Source organism: Medicago truncatula, chromosome 4, assembly GCF_003473485.1.
Source record: "Medicago truncatula cultivar Jemalong A17 chromosome 4, MtrunA17r5.0-ANR, whole genome shotgun sequence".
Taxonomy (NCBI): domain Eukaryota; kingdom Viridiplantae; phylum Streptophyta; class Magnoliopsida; order Fabales; family Fabaceae; genus Medicago; species Medicago truncatula.
Genome location: NC_053045.1, coordinates 39,566,494 through 39,581,725, shown reverse-complemented (window position 1 = coordinate 39,581,725; position 15,232 = coordinate 39,566,494). Strand labels below are relative to the sequence as shown.

The window sequence follows — 15,232 nt, the reverse complement described above, 5'->3', positions numbered from 1 at the left end:
TATATTTTCTTCCAATTTTAACCCTATTAATTTAATTTAATTATTTTTTAAATGTTCATGGCTTAAAAAATAACGGCCAAATTCATAGCTTAATTTTTAATAAAGCAACTGCCACATTTTCTCCTTTGAAAAAAAACTGTCATGCTTTATTTTATTTTTTAATGAACGCTTTATATATATTTCTTAAAAGAAATGCTTTATATTTAACTATAACTAGCCTACGGTACGTTGTAAAATTTTATATATTCTTGCTTCTATTTTAATTATTTTGATTTTTTTTTTGATTGCAACCGTTTCACACTTATAATGCGGCATTGGTGATTTTCAACTTTGGCATGAATTCCAATTATGCTTCCATTTTTATTTGAGTTTTGAGTTTGATTGAGTTGTTTGAGATTATATAAAATTGTATTTTATCACACATATTTTGCGTTTGATTAAGATAAATGGATCTTCAATGCGTTGATTATTAATTTTATTTTTAGTACAATATTGATTATTAAATTTACTTTTGGAATTTGTTTTATTCAAATCATTATATTGTGTTGTTATGTTGTTTGTGAATTTTGTGTCGCCGAAATGAACATTTGTTGAGATTGTGAACACGGTGTGAGGTCGGTTAAAGCTACGGAAGAGAAGACAAAGTGAAATAAATAAATAATAAATAATGCTAATATAAACATGAATTTCACAAGGTGAACGTTAATTCGTGATCAATTCGTAGATATAGCTTTTGGAAACAACGACGATCTCACGATGTCTGGAATCAAACAGACCGCAACGATTCTCACGATAATTGAAAACGGTGGCAATTCTGGAACGAGAGAATTGAACAATTAAGATGGGAAGAAGAATGAAGAAAAAATTGCATGTTATGTGTGTTCTAGGTTTTGGAATGGAACAAAATTTATAAACGTATATGATGGGTTGAATTTGATGTGAAATTTTAATTGTTACAAGTCCTATAGCGTAAATTAATTAAGATTGTATACATAAATATAATTATATAAAAATTAAAAGTTACCTTATTAAAATTGATTTTTTTTATAGAAAAATTGATTCATTTATTTGACATTTTGATTGGTTGATATCTTGAAAGGGTCGATACCCCATAAACGAGAGAAGGTAATCTAGGCCTCATGAAGATCAATTCTTTTTTTCTGTTTTGTTTAAGGAAAGTGATTATCACTTTTGAGCTTTGAGAGTTGAAATTAAGCGAAGGAACAATTCTTTCTTCTCTCAACGTCTCCTTCAACCCACGAAAGCGTTTTACATTTTAGCTTAAACCCGTGGCTGCTTTGGCTTTGACGATGAGGGCTGCAGCGGTAGCGGCGCCCCGCGGTTTCTGCCGGTTCTTCTGCACGAAGCCAACCGCGTCTTCTCCCACTGTCCCCCTTTCTTCTGGAGTTACTTCCGCTCTAAAGACGGCGGAGCCCAACGAAATTGTCTTCGTCACTGGTCAGTCTTTCCCTTCACTATTTAATAAAGCATAATTGCTAATTCCTCTTTATTGTAATGTAAACTGTAAATTAAATGCGTATGTTTTAATATTGTTGTTGAGGTTTTATTTCATGTATATGTTCTCATTTGATTTGATTTAGGTTGTCTTGTTATGGTTCCGTTTGTTACAAATTGCTTAAAAAAAATTATTTTGATGTTCAACAAAGGATCATCTCTTCTTAGAGGCTGAGTAGTTCAACTGGTTTGAGTTTAAGACTTGGTTCAATCTCGACAAAAAGGAGTAACATACTAACATTTCTCATTCAAAAAAGAAATTTCCCTAGCTATTTTGATTTCAACCCACAAATTGCATGGTGTGGAGATGCTAAACAGCATTCCCCTTAATTTTCCCTCTTTAAACACACCATTCATGTTACAACTGTCATTTTCAATTTTTATCTCCTCTTCCCCCTGCCATAAATAAAAATGAAGTTGTCTATTGCATTGATAAGGTCATTCTTTGTCCAATTCAATTTGTCTTTCATTTGATTGTTGGTTTTAATGTGTCTTAACTTTCAGGTCTTAACAAGCGTACTACATCCGAGACTCTGAGGGAAGCATTTAAAAAGTTTGGTGAAGTTAAACAGGGTATGTTCTTCATCCCTTGGTTAATTTTAACATTTGCTCCGTTCACTCGTTCAGCTATTTATGCTTTTACTATGCAATGATGTCTTAAAAATCATATCTCAAACTATTAATGGTTTTCCGTTTTCCGATCTCAGTAAGGGTGGTGGCAGATCGTGTCTCAGGTTACTCCAAGGGATTTGGTTACGTGAGATATGCTACTTCAGAGGATGCTGCTAAGGGCATTCAAGGCATGGATGGCAAGGTAAAATTTATTAAACCCTTTAGCCTGCCTGCACATATAACTCAAGACTGAAATGTATTTCTGTCAGAATATTGTTGTCTTCGATTTGTCTCTTCATTTGTTTATTTATAAAAAAAAAAAGGGCAATCTGGTGCATTTGTTTATTTATGTAAAATAAAAATTTTATATGAGCACCTAAGATAACTTTTATTTACCGACACCGCAACATATACACATCACACTAGAAGACTGAAATCTAATTGCTTATTCTTAAAGCACAAATTTGTATGGACCTCTATTCGAGTTTGCAGTAAATCTCATTTACTATTATTTGAACTCAAGTTTTCTCAATTTTCCCCCATTCCTCCTGACATGAAATTCAATGATCCAACTCTTCAATATTTAGAGTATTTATTTAATCACCCTGAATCTGTAAATCATGCATTGATTAGTTAGCTCAAATTAATATGCATCTTTTTACATGACAACCGGAATGTAATTGTGTGTTTTGTTTGCATGAATTTTTCGTGACATTGTTGTTGTTTATGTCTGGAAAACTTTTTTGTGTAGTTCATCTACAAAGTTGATGCCATGGTTGTTCTTTGCTTTTCTTACAAAATTTCCTATTCAATTATTGCTGACTGATATGTTTTCCTTTGCAATGCAGTTTTTAGAAGGCTGGATTGTATTTGCAGAGTATGCAAGACCAAGAATCAATGCTATAGCCTCCCAGACTCATACTGAACCATCCAACTCCAAACCTGACGAAAAGAGAACGACACCAGAGAAGAATGGTGAAATGAAGAAGGAAACTGCTGGTGAGAAGAAGAACAAGAAAAAGAAGATAACTGCAAAGGTAGTTGCAGACCAACCAATGGACAAAGATAAGGATAAGAAGTAAGCTGAGGAAAAGAATGAGGAAGAGAAGATATAAGGGTGTTAAGGGTATTCGAGCTCTTAAAATCTCTAGAGGAACCTTGAATATGTTAAAAATTTCTGCCAAAATAGTCAAACGTTAATTTGAGAGGGGTAGTGAGTGTCTATCTTTTAAGATTCAAGGGTGGTTAGTGTTTGATGAAAAATTAGGGAGTGTCTCTGCTATTTAGCCAAACCTGAGGGGAGGTGAGTGCAATTTCCCTTTTAGACAATGACATGGATGATACCTGGCTAGTCTTGAATATCCTTGTGCCTCTTTGATATATATTTGACGTTGCAAATCAGAAAGTCTAATTTATTTAGACAATGTCATGGATGATGCCCACCTATTCTTAAATTTTCCCGTTGATATGGGAGGATAACTTCTATGATACTGTTGTAATGCAGGTTTTCTCTTTGACATGCCTTGAACATTTTGTGGTACGGGTTTAATATTACTCAAATATTATATTTCAAATATTACTCAAGATCTCTCTTTAATATGTGTTTTTTGTGCTTTGTTTTAATGTGTGCTTAGTAACATTGATGCATGAGCTCTACATTCGTTTTTTATTTTACAATAAAATAAGCTTCATTCAAATGTTGAAGTTACCGAGAGTACAATAAAATTGTTGTGATTTGAGACATTCTTTGTCCATACTTTGAGAGCGAAATACATAATGTCAAAACACATACATTTCAAAAGTCAAAAGTACATTAACAAATCAAACTCTTTGAAATGACCAATGCAACCATATGATGACAAATCCTTTTAAGTCTCTGACAATGTTAAATTTGGTGATAACCACAATAAGCTCTTTCCTTAAATATAGTATTGATAAAATGAGTTAATATGAGATATTTTATTAAGCACATAGAGTATAAACTTGAAGCAGATTAAAAATAACAATATAAAAAAAAAATAAAGCAAAAAAACAAAATATCAATACACCAACACAATTATTAATCTCAAACCGATAAGTGATCGGGTGACCGAAACACCAACTTTTCATGGTGACTTTTTAGGAGGGCACTTCAAGGTCCTTTTTTTTTTGTTGAAAACTCAATATCCAGTCCAAGGACCGACAAGTCTGAGTGGTCCAATCTCACTGTCTATTTACGGGGGGCTCCATTTCAAGGTCCTTTCTTAAATTGAAGTTGCAATAATAGAAATCAGAATTAGGCGGGGTTCAATCAACCAGAGAAGAACTAGTAACAATAATACTCGTGTCGTCAAACACAACGACGTTCTCTTATGTATCTCTTTTGTTTCAATGCTTCATTGAATATTATTACTTATCGTGAGTCCCATACAAGTGTCTGAGAAGAGTAAAAGTGTGTTGAAGCAAAAAAAAAAAATATTACAACACTTGTCTGAGACATATCTTACAAATTTCGTACGGATGTCGGACACCAAAACACATTTAATGTCAGAGATATATGTGTTTGGCACAAGCTAATATGGGCTACTATACTTCATGCACCCCATTTTAACCATAGGTAATCATTCTTGTTCCACGTCTAGAAGATATCACCATTAATTTTAGTGAAATTCAAAGAAGTGACTCAATCCTCAAGATTTAACTTGGTGGTTCAAACATCATGCTCTTGGTTCTAATGGTGATATCTTCTTATGGAAGACCCGAAATCATGATTTTTAATGGAAATGATTGGATAAATTGAGTTTGTCATAACCATATTGATTCTCTTCATTTAAATGTGGTGTTGCACCTTTCCAACGATGCAACTCACAAGGCCATTAAAGGTAAATGAATTCTTCCTTTGGATAGTTTCATTAAAGTTAATGTTGACGATAGTTCTATTTTTAATCCATGAAGACCGGATTTTGGAGGTCTTATAAGAAACAATAATGGTGATTGGCTGTTGAATTTCTCTGGTTTTTGCGGTATAACTTATTACTTATTTTTGTGGTATCATATTTTGGTAAAAAGAAGAAAATGAATACAATGAAGTCTCATTGTTAAATTTGAGGTGATTATATATTTTTTAATAAATTTAATTAATTTATTTATTTATTAAAAAAAACTGCTATCCATGGACATCTACGTATACTCTCAGATATCCAAAAAACTCATGGACATCTACGTATATTCATCTAACGAGTCAGACACAAATATCATACTACATGCACCCATGGATACCCATTTACACTCTATTTCGAACCTCATCATTCTTATGCTCATTTGATTAGTCAGATTGTCCACCTCCATAACTGAGTGTGCGACATAGTGCTACTTTTTCGGATTGAAGTCTTGGATTTTGTTTCCCTCCTCAATTGCATCACTCCCTTCTTGTTGATGCTCTTGGAGTTGCTCGCCTAAGATTGTAGTTATTGTTTTGTGATCTTTTCTTGATAAAAAAAAAGCTTTTGATTAATATATATTTTATTTTAAGAATATTATAAACGAAATAGATTAAATTTAAAGAATTAATATAAACTTTCTCACAATCCTACTCTAATACAATTTTTGAATTCACACAAATGAGGAAGATTCTGTGTTATGAAGAAAAACAAAAAATCCTCCCCTCCTATTTCTTTCACTTGCTCCTTCATTTTTTTCTCCAAAACTCTTTCTTTCTTTTCCCTCCAAACTCGCAAACAAAATCCAAATGTATTTCTCGTTTTTCTGTGTCCTTTCATCTTCTAACAAGTGCTAAATCCAACAATTATTAACACTCGACACATGGACCACAGTTAATAAAGCCCCATGAAAGCAATTCTAAAATGGACCAATGGTGTGAGAGTTATGCCCTCTTGACCAAGTAACACGAAGAAAACTTATAATTTATGTCATTGAGAGTAACGAAACAGTGGATATTTTCCATTCCAACTGCTAGGTGTCCCCAAATTTGGACAAAGAAAACTGCTCATTAAGATGGAATCATCTTCTTGAAGGGAATTAAGAAAATGACGAAATTAAATGCGTTTTCGTTTCTCAGCGGCTTCAACTTGTTCCGAATGTAAGACAAATTTTGCTCTGCATGATTTATGTTATGTGGGCTTCTTTGTTCCAGACATGTCACTGTTTTTTCCTGGGACGTGGCAAGAAACATACAAGTGAGTTTTCAGAATAGGAAATTGTGGCATGACAAAGAAAGCTGCAACATATATGTATTGTGGTAGGAAATAGGTTCTATAGTATAGATTGTTGCGTATATGTCAAGAAATGTTAATGAGAATGGAATCTTAAGTCTGAAGAGAATCGTCTTATGAATATATTTTTGTTTGAGCTTCTTAAAATCCTTGTCTATATATGGGGTGTGGTTATCATTTTAGCTAAACGAACTTCTACTTGTAAGCTTCATAAAGAGATCATGTGAAGCTAAGAATAGTCAGCGACTAAACTCCAATAATATTTTTTTCATTTTTTTCAAAGTCGTTCTTTAAGTTTCAAAAGTCTCATACAAGTCCTTTAAGTTTCAAAAGTTTCAAACAAGTCCTTTTAGTTTTTGAATCGTTCCAAACAAGTCTTTTTTTTTTTTTTTGGTACAAAAGATTTATTTAATTCAATGATAAAAAGAACCTTATGCATAGAGCAAATTTTATCATATTTTATCCACACAAAAAAAAGAGCAAAACTTGTGCATCATAATAGACTTGACCCCAAAGAAATTAAAATACCAAAAACAAGCATCATAATAGACTTGACCCCAAACAACCATGCAACAATCACTACTAAGAAACAATAAAACATAAACATTCTTTTTTTTTTTTTTATGGAAAAACATAAACATTCAAGCACGTGATTCCACCACTTATTCAAAACATAATAGAAACCTTTATCCTAATTCTTTAACCACCACCACATTAAAAATTTGACTTGCTAAAATAATCGAATATCATTATCATCCAGAACCCTAAACAACAATTGTTTTATTTTTTATATATAAATGAAACCAATTTCATTAAATCGGTACAGGCAATAAATTAAAAGTCACAACCGAAATACAAGATGAAGTTTTTTTCAATCCAAACTAGGTCCGAATTGGATGAAAGATAAAATTTTGCTAAGTAATGCGTAGCTTGGTTAGCGGACTTAGTTTGATACACTCATTTACAATTGTTTCTAAATAGGTCAATACATGAAGCTTGTATTTCATTGCTGTAATCACATTCCTTGAATCTGATTATTATGCTTACATTCAAGAACAGTAGATCCTTTGCAAACTCTAAATCATACAAAAATTTTCATAATATTTATTAAAGTTAAAAAATGATTTTTGAATTATATATTATACTCTCTATGACTTTACATTTAAGCAAACAATACATGAATTTAGACCAAGTATATGTAATTCATTTTATATTGAAAGCCGCATAGAGTATGTATGTATGTATCTCAAAAAGAACAATGCCTAAAAATTTTAGTGTAGTGGATTTGAGGCTGGAACAACGTATTGCTAATTAATATGCTATCAACATTAGACTAGAGTTGTCAAAACGTGTCGGGCCGTATGGACCGGCCTATTTAGCCCGATCAATTATAGGACTTGGGCTTTAAATATTGAGCCTGAATTTTAATAGGACTTTTTGACCCGATCCTAAAAAGCCCGGTACTCGTTAGGGTTAGCCTGAACGGGCCGCGGGTAGCCCGCATAACAAAAAAAATCCTATAAATTATATATATTTTTCAAATAATTCTTTACTTAGTTGATTATCAAAGTAAAAAACAAAAGTGAAAATTCAATGAATTAACACAAATATAAATGTAATATAAAATTATATTTACTCGTTTCGTTATTTATGTTTTAAAGATCGAATATATAAATATCTATAACCATAACATATCTAATTTATTTAAAATCATTTTCCTCATCGTTTTAGTTTACGACGTTTGTACGAAAATGTTTACAATTTATTTTTGTGCTAGACATTATTTAAACATATTAAAAATATTATTTATAAAAAAAATTATAGGAGTATTTTATAGTACTTTTTTAAAATAAAAAAAATATAATTTTTAATACGGGCCGGCCCGTTTGGCTCGCGGCCCGTGTAGGGCCGGGCTTGGGTAGTATATTTCAAGCCTGTGTCCAACCGGGTTTTTTTGCCCGACCCGCTAATTAAAGCCCGAAGCTCGTTAAGCCCGGTCCTAAACGGGTCGGTCCGCCCGTTTTGACAGCTCTAAATTAGACTTCGGATTATAATAAATTTTCTAAATAAAATAAAATGTTTGATATAATAATTTTTAAAAATTGTTAATTTTGTTTGTCGTTAATATTTACCTTCTTGCACAGACCGATTTTAAGAGAAAGAGCAAACTCTCACATTTTTTTTTTTGTTAACCCAAGAGTTTAATATAAAACGATTCAATTTCTTTTAATCTAAGAAAGATTTGAAATTTAACCAAGATTTTAAGTTTAAATCTTAGGTTCAACGTGGATCAATGTTAAAGGCAAATAATTGATCTCTTATTTAAATTTCACAATACTCAAAAATTAACTTTTACATTATATGTGTAAGATAATTGATAAAAAAAACTATTTTTATAATAGGATCTTACTTACTAACAAGAATCCTCGTGACATTCGTTAAACATTTTTAATTATGATTTAAAATATTTAAAAAGTGCTTTTTTTTTAGAGAAAATATTTAAATATTTAAAGAATTAGTTATCATCTCCTTTGTAACATTAGTTATCCCACTCTACTCTACTGACCTGTTGGGCAACAAACAAGTGGGTACGGGAATAATGGCACTCTTAGTAAAAAATGTATAATAATAGGGCATAATCCAAAGAGAAAACGATAAAGACAAATAATTGTGATTGCGTGGCACCACTCTCATCTTCTATAAAAATAGATAGTATCAGATTTTCTTTTCAATACAAACCCCTAAATTCTCAACCAAATAACAAAACAATCCATTTTTTCTCCCATTATTTCCAAATCCTTCATAATGGAACTCATTTCCCTTACCTTCATCTCCCTCCACCGCCAAATCTCTTCCTAGATTCGAATTCCTTTCCCTCTCTCCGTTTCCTTCCGTTCTCATTCTTCGGAGCCGGATGAGGTTTTTCCTGGAATTCGTTTCTTGTTGCGCATCGCCGCGTCACACGTCTGAATCTTTAGTTCCGGCGGAGGATGAAGGTAAGTGGCTAGTTCCGGCTCCTGTTGTTGCTGTAGCTTCCACGAGGCGTCGTAAGAGGAAGGTTGGTGCGTCGGATTGGAGGCCTTCGTTGGGGTCGATTTCGGAGGATGTTATGGCGCCGCAGAAATGCGCGGTGGCTTCTGCTGGAAGGGAGGGGAAGAAGAAAAGTGGTGCTCGTGGTGGTGCCGGTAGGGTTTATCACCGGAGTTACAGCGAAGGTTATCACGGGTTAGTTAAAAACAAACCCTAGTTTTTGAGTTTTAACGGATTAACGTAGTTTTTCATTCAAGAATTATATAATAATAATGATCTTTGGATAAATCTTGAATTTATATTTAAATCATATGTAAAGATAGTAATTATTATAAGCAAAACAATCATTTTCTGATAAAGTTTGGAGGTTAAGTAGAATATTTATTTAATTAAATGAATGATTGGTCGTTCTTAGGTGATATTGTTAATTAATTGACACGAAAAATGCATCACAATTAAACTTATAAGTCTTCTTATTAGGTGATTAAGAAAAGTGTGTGACACCTATAATTACTAATGAAAGAAAATATGATATGGGCCATGCATGTTATAAATAGTACAAAACATACTGGTCACGTTAATGTTTTTAAAGTGATTATAAAAATATAAAATAAAATGAAAGTAGGTATATATCACTGTTGCTTCAACAAGGCGTTATTATGCTTATTCATTATATGCAGTTGACTTATCAATAGAAAGTATACACGAGATTGCTTCAACAACAAAACAAATAATAATAGGAGATTTTAGTTGATATATCAAATTTAATGATGTGGCTAAGTGGTAGTAACGTTGTGTTAGGATTATTATTCATGGAGTTATCGGTTTCCTTGTTGGTCAATCCAATATTGGATAGTTATTTTGTTTATGTTATTATTGTCTTTTGCTTTTGTTATTATTGTCATGATATGTAATTTTTTGACAATTGTCATGCTATGAAATAATTGTGTATAATATATGAATGATTTGAATATAATTTCATTTGAATGTCAGTGTCCCTAACAGACTTGATTTTTGGTATAAAATTGCAGGTCATCTTCTATGCATATGATTATGCCAGCATTCTCTCCAACGCCATTCATGTTTTAAATTTTTGAATTTTTAAATGTGATGTGTATATATGCTAGTATGGTACTAGGTACTTGTCAAAAAAAAGTATTGTACTAGGTGAAAATGTTGCTAAGGCGCCACCTTTGTAATTAAATTAATCCTCTACCACTTTTTGTTTCTAAATCAACAATGTTTGCATCCTAACCTAATTTTTATTTCTTACCATGATAAAACTTTTTTATATTCACACTTTGAAAATAACTATATTAAAACATGCATTCCAATAATATATATGGACATGTATAACAATACATAATGTAACTCAAAATTGAAATCTAAACAATTAAACCAAACCAGCAGCAGTAAGTAAAGAAAGGAGACATTAGTTTGCAAGCATGTTCATACACTAGATGTTGCAGAAGTGACCTTTTGCCCTGCCTCCATTCCAGTTAATGTATCATAGAGTGGTTGGTTTAGTGTCTCTGGCAAGAAAAACGCAAAAACCCCAGCAGCAATTCCACAAAAAGCAAATAAAGCAAACGGCAATGATCCACCTAAAACGACAACAACTGGTGCCAATATTGCACCCATTTGTGCTGCTTGTGTAGCACACCCAAGTGCAGCATTCCTAACAACCGTTGGGAACAACTCCGCCGTATAAATAAAGAGCAAATTATAAGTCCCTGCCATCCCAAATATTCCCAAAATTCCACACACCATTTTCATTCCTTTCCACACCCCCTTATTTCTCATCAAACTCCCCACAAAACAAAAGAATCCACTGAACCATAATGTCCCTATTGTTAATGGCTTCCTCCCAAACTTATCCAACAAGATTGCTGTTATCATGAACGCTGGCATCTCCGCCACTGCGTTGAGTATTACGTTAAGGTAAAGATTTGTTTCGAGGTTTACTACGTTTAGGCTTAGACCATAGTACACCACTGAGCACAATAAGTTGATGATTGTTGCTAAAACCAAACGTGTACGTGTTACTGGTGAACGAATCACATCCACCAGAGATCCTGTCACTGCATCTTTGTCATCCATATTGTTATTACATGATGATGGTTCTTCGTCGAGTGTGAGAAAAACTCTGTGTGGAAGGTGGTTGCCATTAGAGGTAGCTATAGTGGACATGATGTTCATGGCTTCTTTGATTCGTCCTCGAACAAGGTACCATCGAGGGGACTCAGAGATGAAGGGGAGGACAAAGAGGAGGAATACAAGGGAGGGAATTGAGGAGGCTATGTATAGTTCGCGCCATCTTGGGAAGATGTTTGCTATGCCTGAGAGGACTGCGATGCCTGTTGAGAAGAAGTAGAAGGTAGACATGCCTGCGGCACCACGCATTGTGGGGCCTACGGGCTCTGTGGCAAGTACGAAGGCGCAGAGGCCGACGCCACCTGTGCTGAAACCAGTGAGGAAGCGGAGGAAGAAGTAGGAGATGTAATTGGGGGAGAAGGCTGTTAGGATGCTGAAGATGCTGTTTAGGATGCAAACTATCGTGAGAGATCCTTTTCGTCCAAGAAACGAATCAGAGAGATGACCAAAGATTCCAGCCCCTACACAAGGTTAATAGATAAGATAACTACATATAAAAAACATGGATGATATTAAAATTCAACATCAAATTGTATAGGCAGAAAAAAGTTCATGCATTTTGAAGTTATTGACCTAAATCATGAATTTAAAAATGAAGAACCAAACTCATAAATGAGATAAAGTATAGGGATCGAAATTGTATTTGTGCCAATTTAAGATTTTGAACATTATATTTAGGGCTTTATCAGTAACTAAATTTTATTTACACACATTTGAACTACATATATCTAGATTTCAGTGTTTTAGATTCTAATTTGTAACTCAAGAGGACGAAAGAGATACTATTTTATTCATTTCTTACATCCTTGTTAATTGTATTTCAATTATAATTTGTTTGCAAGGTCATTTTTTTGAAGAGCAAATGAAGAAGTTTTATTAAATCATTTGTAAAGAAACTACAAATAGTACTAGACCTACAAAAATAGATGAAATACAAGAAGTACTATATTCACCCAACTCAAATGAATTCACCGAACGTCAACCTATCTTAGAATACAATCTAGAGGGAAGATGAGCCACTCATAGAATAAACAAGGGCTCCCCCAGTCTTTTAGCTAATTGTCATTGCCACGACAAACCTTTGATCAAATCCAACACATCTCCACGGATACCATCTTTGAAGCAAAAATGAGATCGTTCCTTACTTTTTAAATGGACTACAAAACCGCATGCAAATCGAACCGGTAAAAAAACATTTAGAGCAAAAAGATGTTCTTTTGACTCCGGGGTGATCCTCACACCAAGGTTCTAAAGTCCGATCAAAAACTCCACGACTAGTCAAGTTCCTCATATAGACAGGAGGCGGCCCCATGACAATTTCCAAGAGAAAGCAACCACTTCTGAGGGGTTGGAACTTTCCAACACAACTTTTCTAACCGGTCCCCTTTTCCCTCTCCCAATATGGAGCTTGATTCCCCCTTTTGCAAAGGAAGAGATATGTTAACTTTACTAAGCAAGTGCCCCCATCGTTAAAGGAACAACACCACCTATCCGAAGAATGCACCAAGCTACACAATTGAATTGCACATAACAAATTAGTGAGTAACTCTTCTTCTCATTCAAATTACAAACTTCTTCTCTATATGAACTTCCAACACCAGACATCGTTCACTCACTACCCTATATCGAATATCACATTATCGGCTTGTAACTAAGGTAAACAAAAAAAAAAATCTATAAAAACCACTTGAAGAGGTTGTTCACTCACCCATATATCAGACCAAAATTGGGTGGTTACCTTTCGCCAATACAAATTATATTCCACAACGCGCTTGAAAATCAATCTCCCGAACCCTTTCCCATCAAACCTAGACAAAAAAATAAAATCTAAATCGCACTGAGTCTGATATTGCAGCTTTTCCAAAGACATCGAATTTAATAGTGCAGATTTCTTCTCTAATTTAAATGTGCATGATTGGCTTAAAGTGGGTGCTATGGGTACTAAGGCTTTCAGCTTCTCAGCGGGGATTTGGTGGTCTTGGTGCCATCAGAACTAAATTTGTTTGAATAATGTCACTTGGTATTTAAATATTTAATTTGAATGGTTTACATTTCAAACATCTTAAAGAAAACTCCTAAATTGTCAAAAAAATCCTAAAGAAAGAATCTTTTTTTAAACGACATAAGTTTATAAATAAATTGTTACTATAATGTTGCTTACGAATATTTGGTTTATCTAAATTTTAGTATGCATGGTAGTGATTAAATTTAAATTTTATAAAATATTATAAATGCCACTATGAAAAAATATTATAAATGAAGACTAGAAAACTCACCTATATGCAAAAAAAAAAAAAAAAAAAAAAAAAAAGACAACAAATTACATTAAATTAGCCATTGTTAATTTTTTATTTTTGAGGAAGAAAACTTATCGTGTGATTCTACATAAACAGTTAACGTAGATATAGAGAAAGAGAAGTTACTGACCGAACATACATCCAGCGAAAAACACGGCTTGAACAAGCCCAACCTTAAACTTCTCACCACAAACCAAACCCCATTCCGCCACCGTCGAAGAAGCCGCACCTCCCACCCATTCCCACGAACCCGGTTCAAGTTTACACACATTCTTCGCCGTCAAGTCACACCCCAAACCGGCAACACCGTCGAGACACCTCCATTCTGGTTCACGGTCAGCAAATATCATAACCATTGTATGGAATGCTTCCAATGCCCATGCGAGACTTGTTAGTACGAAATGCTTTAGCTGCCACCGTCCGAACTCGCCGCAGTAGTTTTGTAGCATCTCGTCGATGCATTGTTTCTCTGGTGTGGATTCATTGGATGGTGGTGGTAAGAGAGGTGAGTTGAAGTCTGTGTCTACGTTGTTCGAAATAGAGGATGATGTTGTTGGCATTTTTTTGGATAAATGAAATGGAAAGAAAGGGAGAGAATTATTGGATTTTTGTAGAGTTGAAAAGAAAATGAGGAGGGTCAAAGATTGATTTAGGGAGTATATATAGGTAACTCAAATGCATTGAATCTTAACCTAGAAACTGTTTTAAGTGGGTTTAATTTCTATAGAATATGTTCTACACATATATTAATAAACTAGTATTTCCACCCGTGCAACGCACGGGCGAACAAATATTTTTTATGGTGTTAATAAATTATTACTCCGAACGATGAAGCAAGAACACAAAAAAGTTATCTACAAAATTAAACAAAGGGATTTGTGTGTGATTAATGTATATTGAATAATTCAAATTGACCATGAAGCTTAATTATACACATATTCATACCTAATAAGTTATTTTCTACAAATAGACACATTAATACAATTGTTAATCATAACATTTAATTGAGTGGAGTTTGTGACTTTAACATTAATACAATTGTTAATCACAATATTTATACCTACAATATAAATAGAAACATAAACTAAATACCTACAGCCCCATGTTTGAAGAATATGAAATTTTGGACTTAAATCGTATACTTATAGCCCCCATGTTTAGGGAATATAAAATTTTAAACTATCCTCAAATACTTATAGCCCCCATGTATAAGACAAACATATTGATTTGTTTGAGATTAGCATTGAAAAATAGAGTGATTGTATATTATTAATGAGAGTGGAAGACTGAAAATACACTATCCAGAGGAAGATTTTGTAGCCTCCCGTGTAGTGTTTTACATTGTTTTTATTTATTTATTCAGGGCCATGAATTTATATCTATTTTTCATATTTTCTTCAATATTTAGTTAAC

General features: G+C 33.4%; 3 protein-coding genes across 3 annotated transcripts; 2 read left to right on the top strand and 1 right to left on the bottom strand.

Moving 5' to 3' along the window:
* Window positions 1-1,169: 1,169 nt before the first annotated feature.
* LOC25492943 (organelle RRM domain-containing protein 2, mitochondrial) lies at window positions 1,170-3,706 on the top strand. The gene is made up of 4 exons (XM_013601279.3): window positions 1,170-1,458; window positions 2,020-2,088; window positions 2,223-2,329; window positions 2,976-3,706. The coding sequence occupies exons 1-4, from the start codon at window positions 1,311-1,313 to the stop codon at window positions 3,207-3,209; spliced, it is 558 nt and encodes a 185-aa protein (XP_013456733.1). The 5' UTR covers window positions 1,170-1,310; the 3' UTR covers window positions 3,210-3,706.
* A 5,347-nt stretch (window positions 3,707-9,053) lies between these two features.
* On the top strand, window positions 9,054-10,622 carry LOC25492942 (uncharacterized). The gene is made up of 2 exons (XM_013601278.3): window positions 9,054-9,563; window positions 10,400-10,622. Exons 1-2 carry the CDS (start codon window positions 9,253-9,255, stop codon window positions 10,455-10,457), a joined length of 369 nt encoding a protein of 122 aa, XP_013456732.1. The 5' UTR covers window positions 9,054-9,252; the 3' UTR covers window positions 10,458-10,622.
* An 18-nt stretch (window positions 10,623-10,640) lies between these two features.
* LOC25492940 (organic cation/carnitine transporter 4) lies at window positions 10,641-14,401 on the bottom strand. Its single transcript, XM_013601276.3, has 2 exons — window positions 13,950-14,401; window positions 10,641-11,983 (listed from the first exon to the last, which is right to left on the bottom strand). Exons 1-2 carry the CDS (start codon window positions 14,377-14,379, stop codon window positions 10,818-10,820), a joined length of 1,596 nt encoding a protein of 531 aa, XP_013456730.2. The 5' UTR covers window positions 14,380-14,401; the 3' UTR covers window positions 10,641-10,817.
* Between the last annotated feature and the right edge of the window lie 831 nt (window positions 14,402-15,232).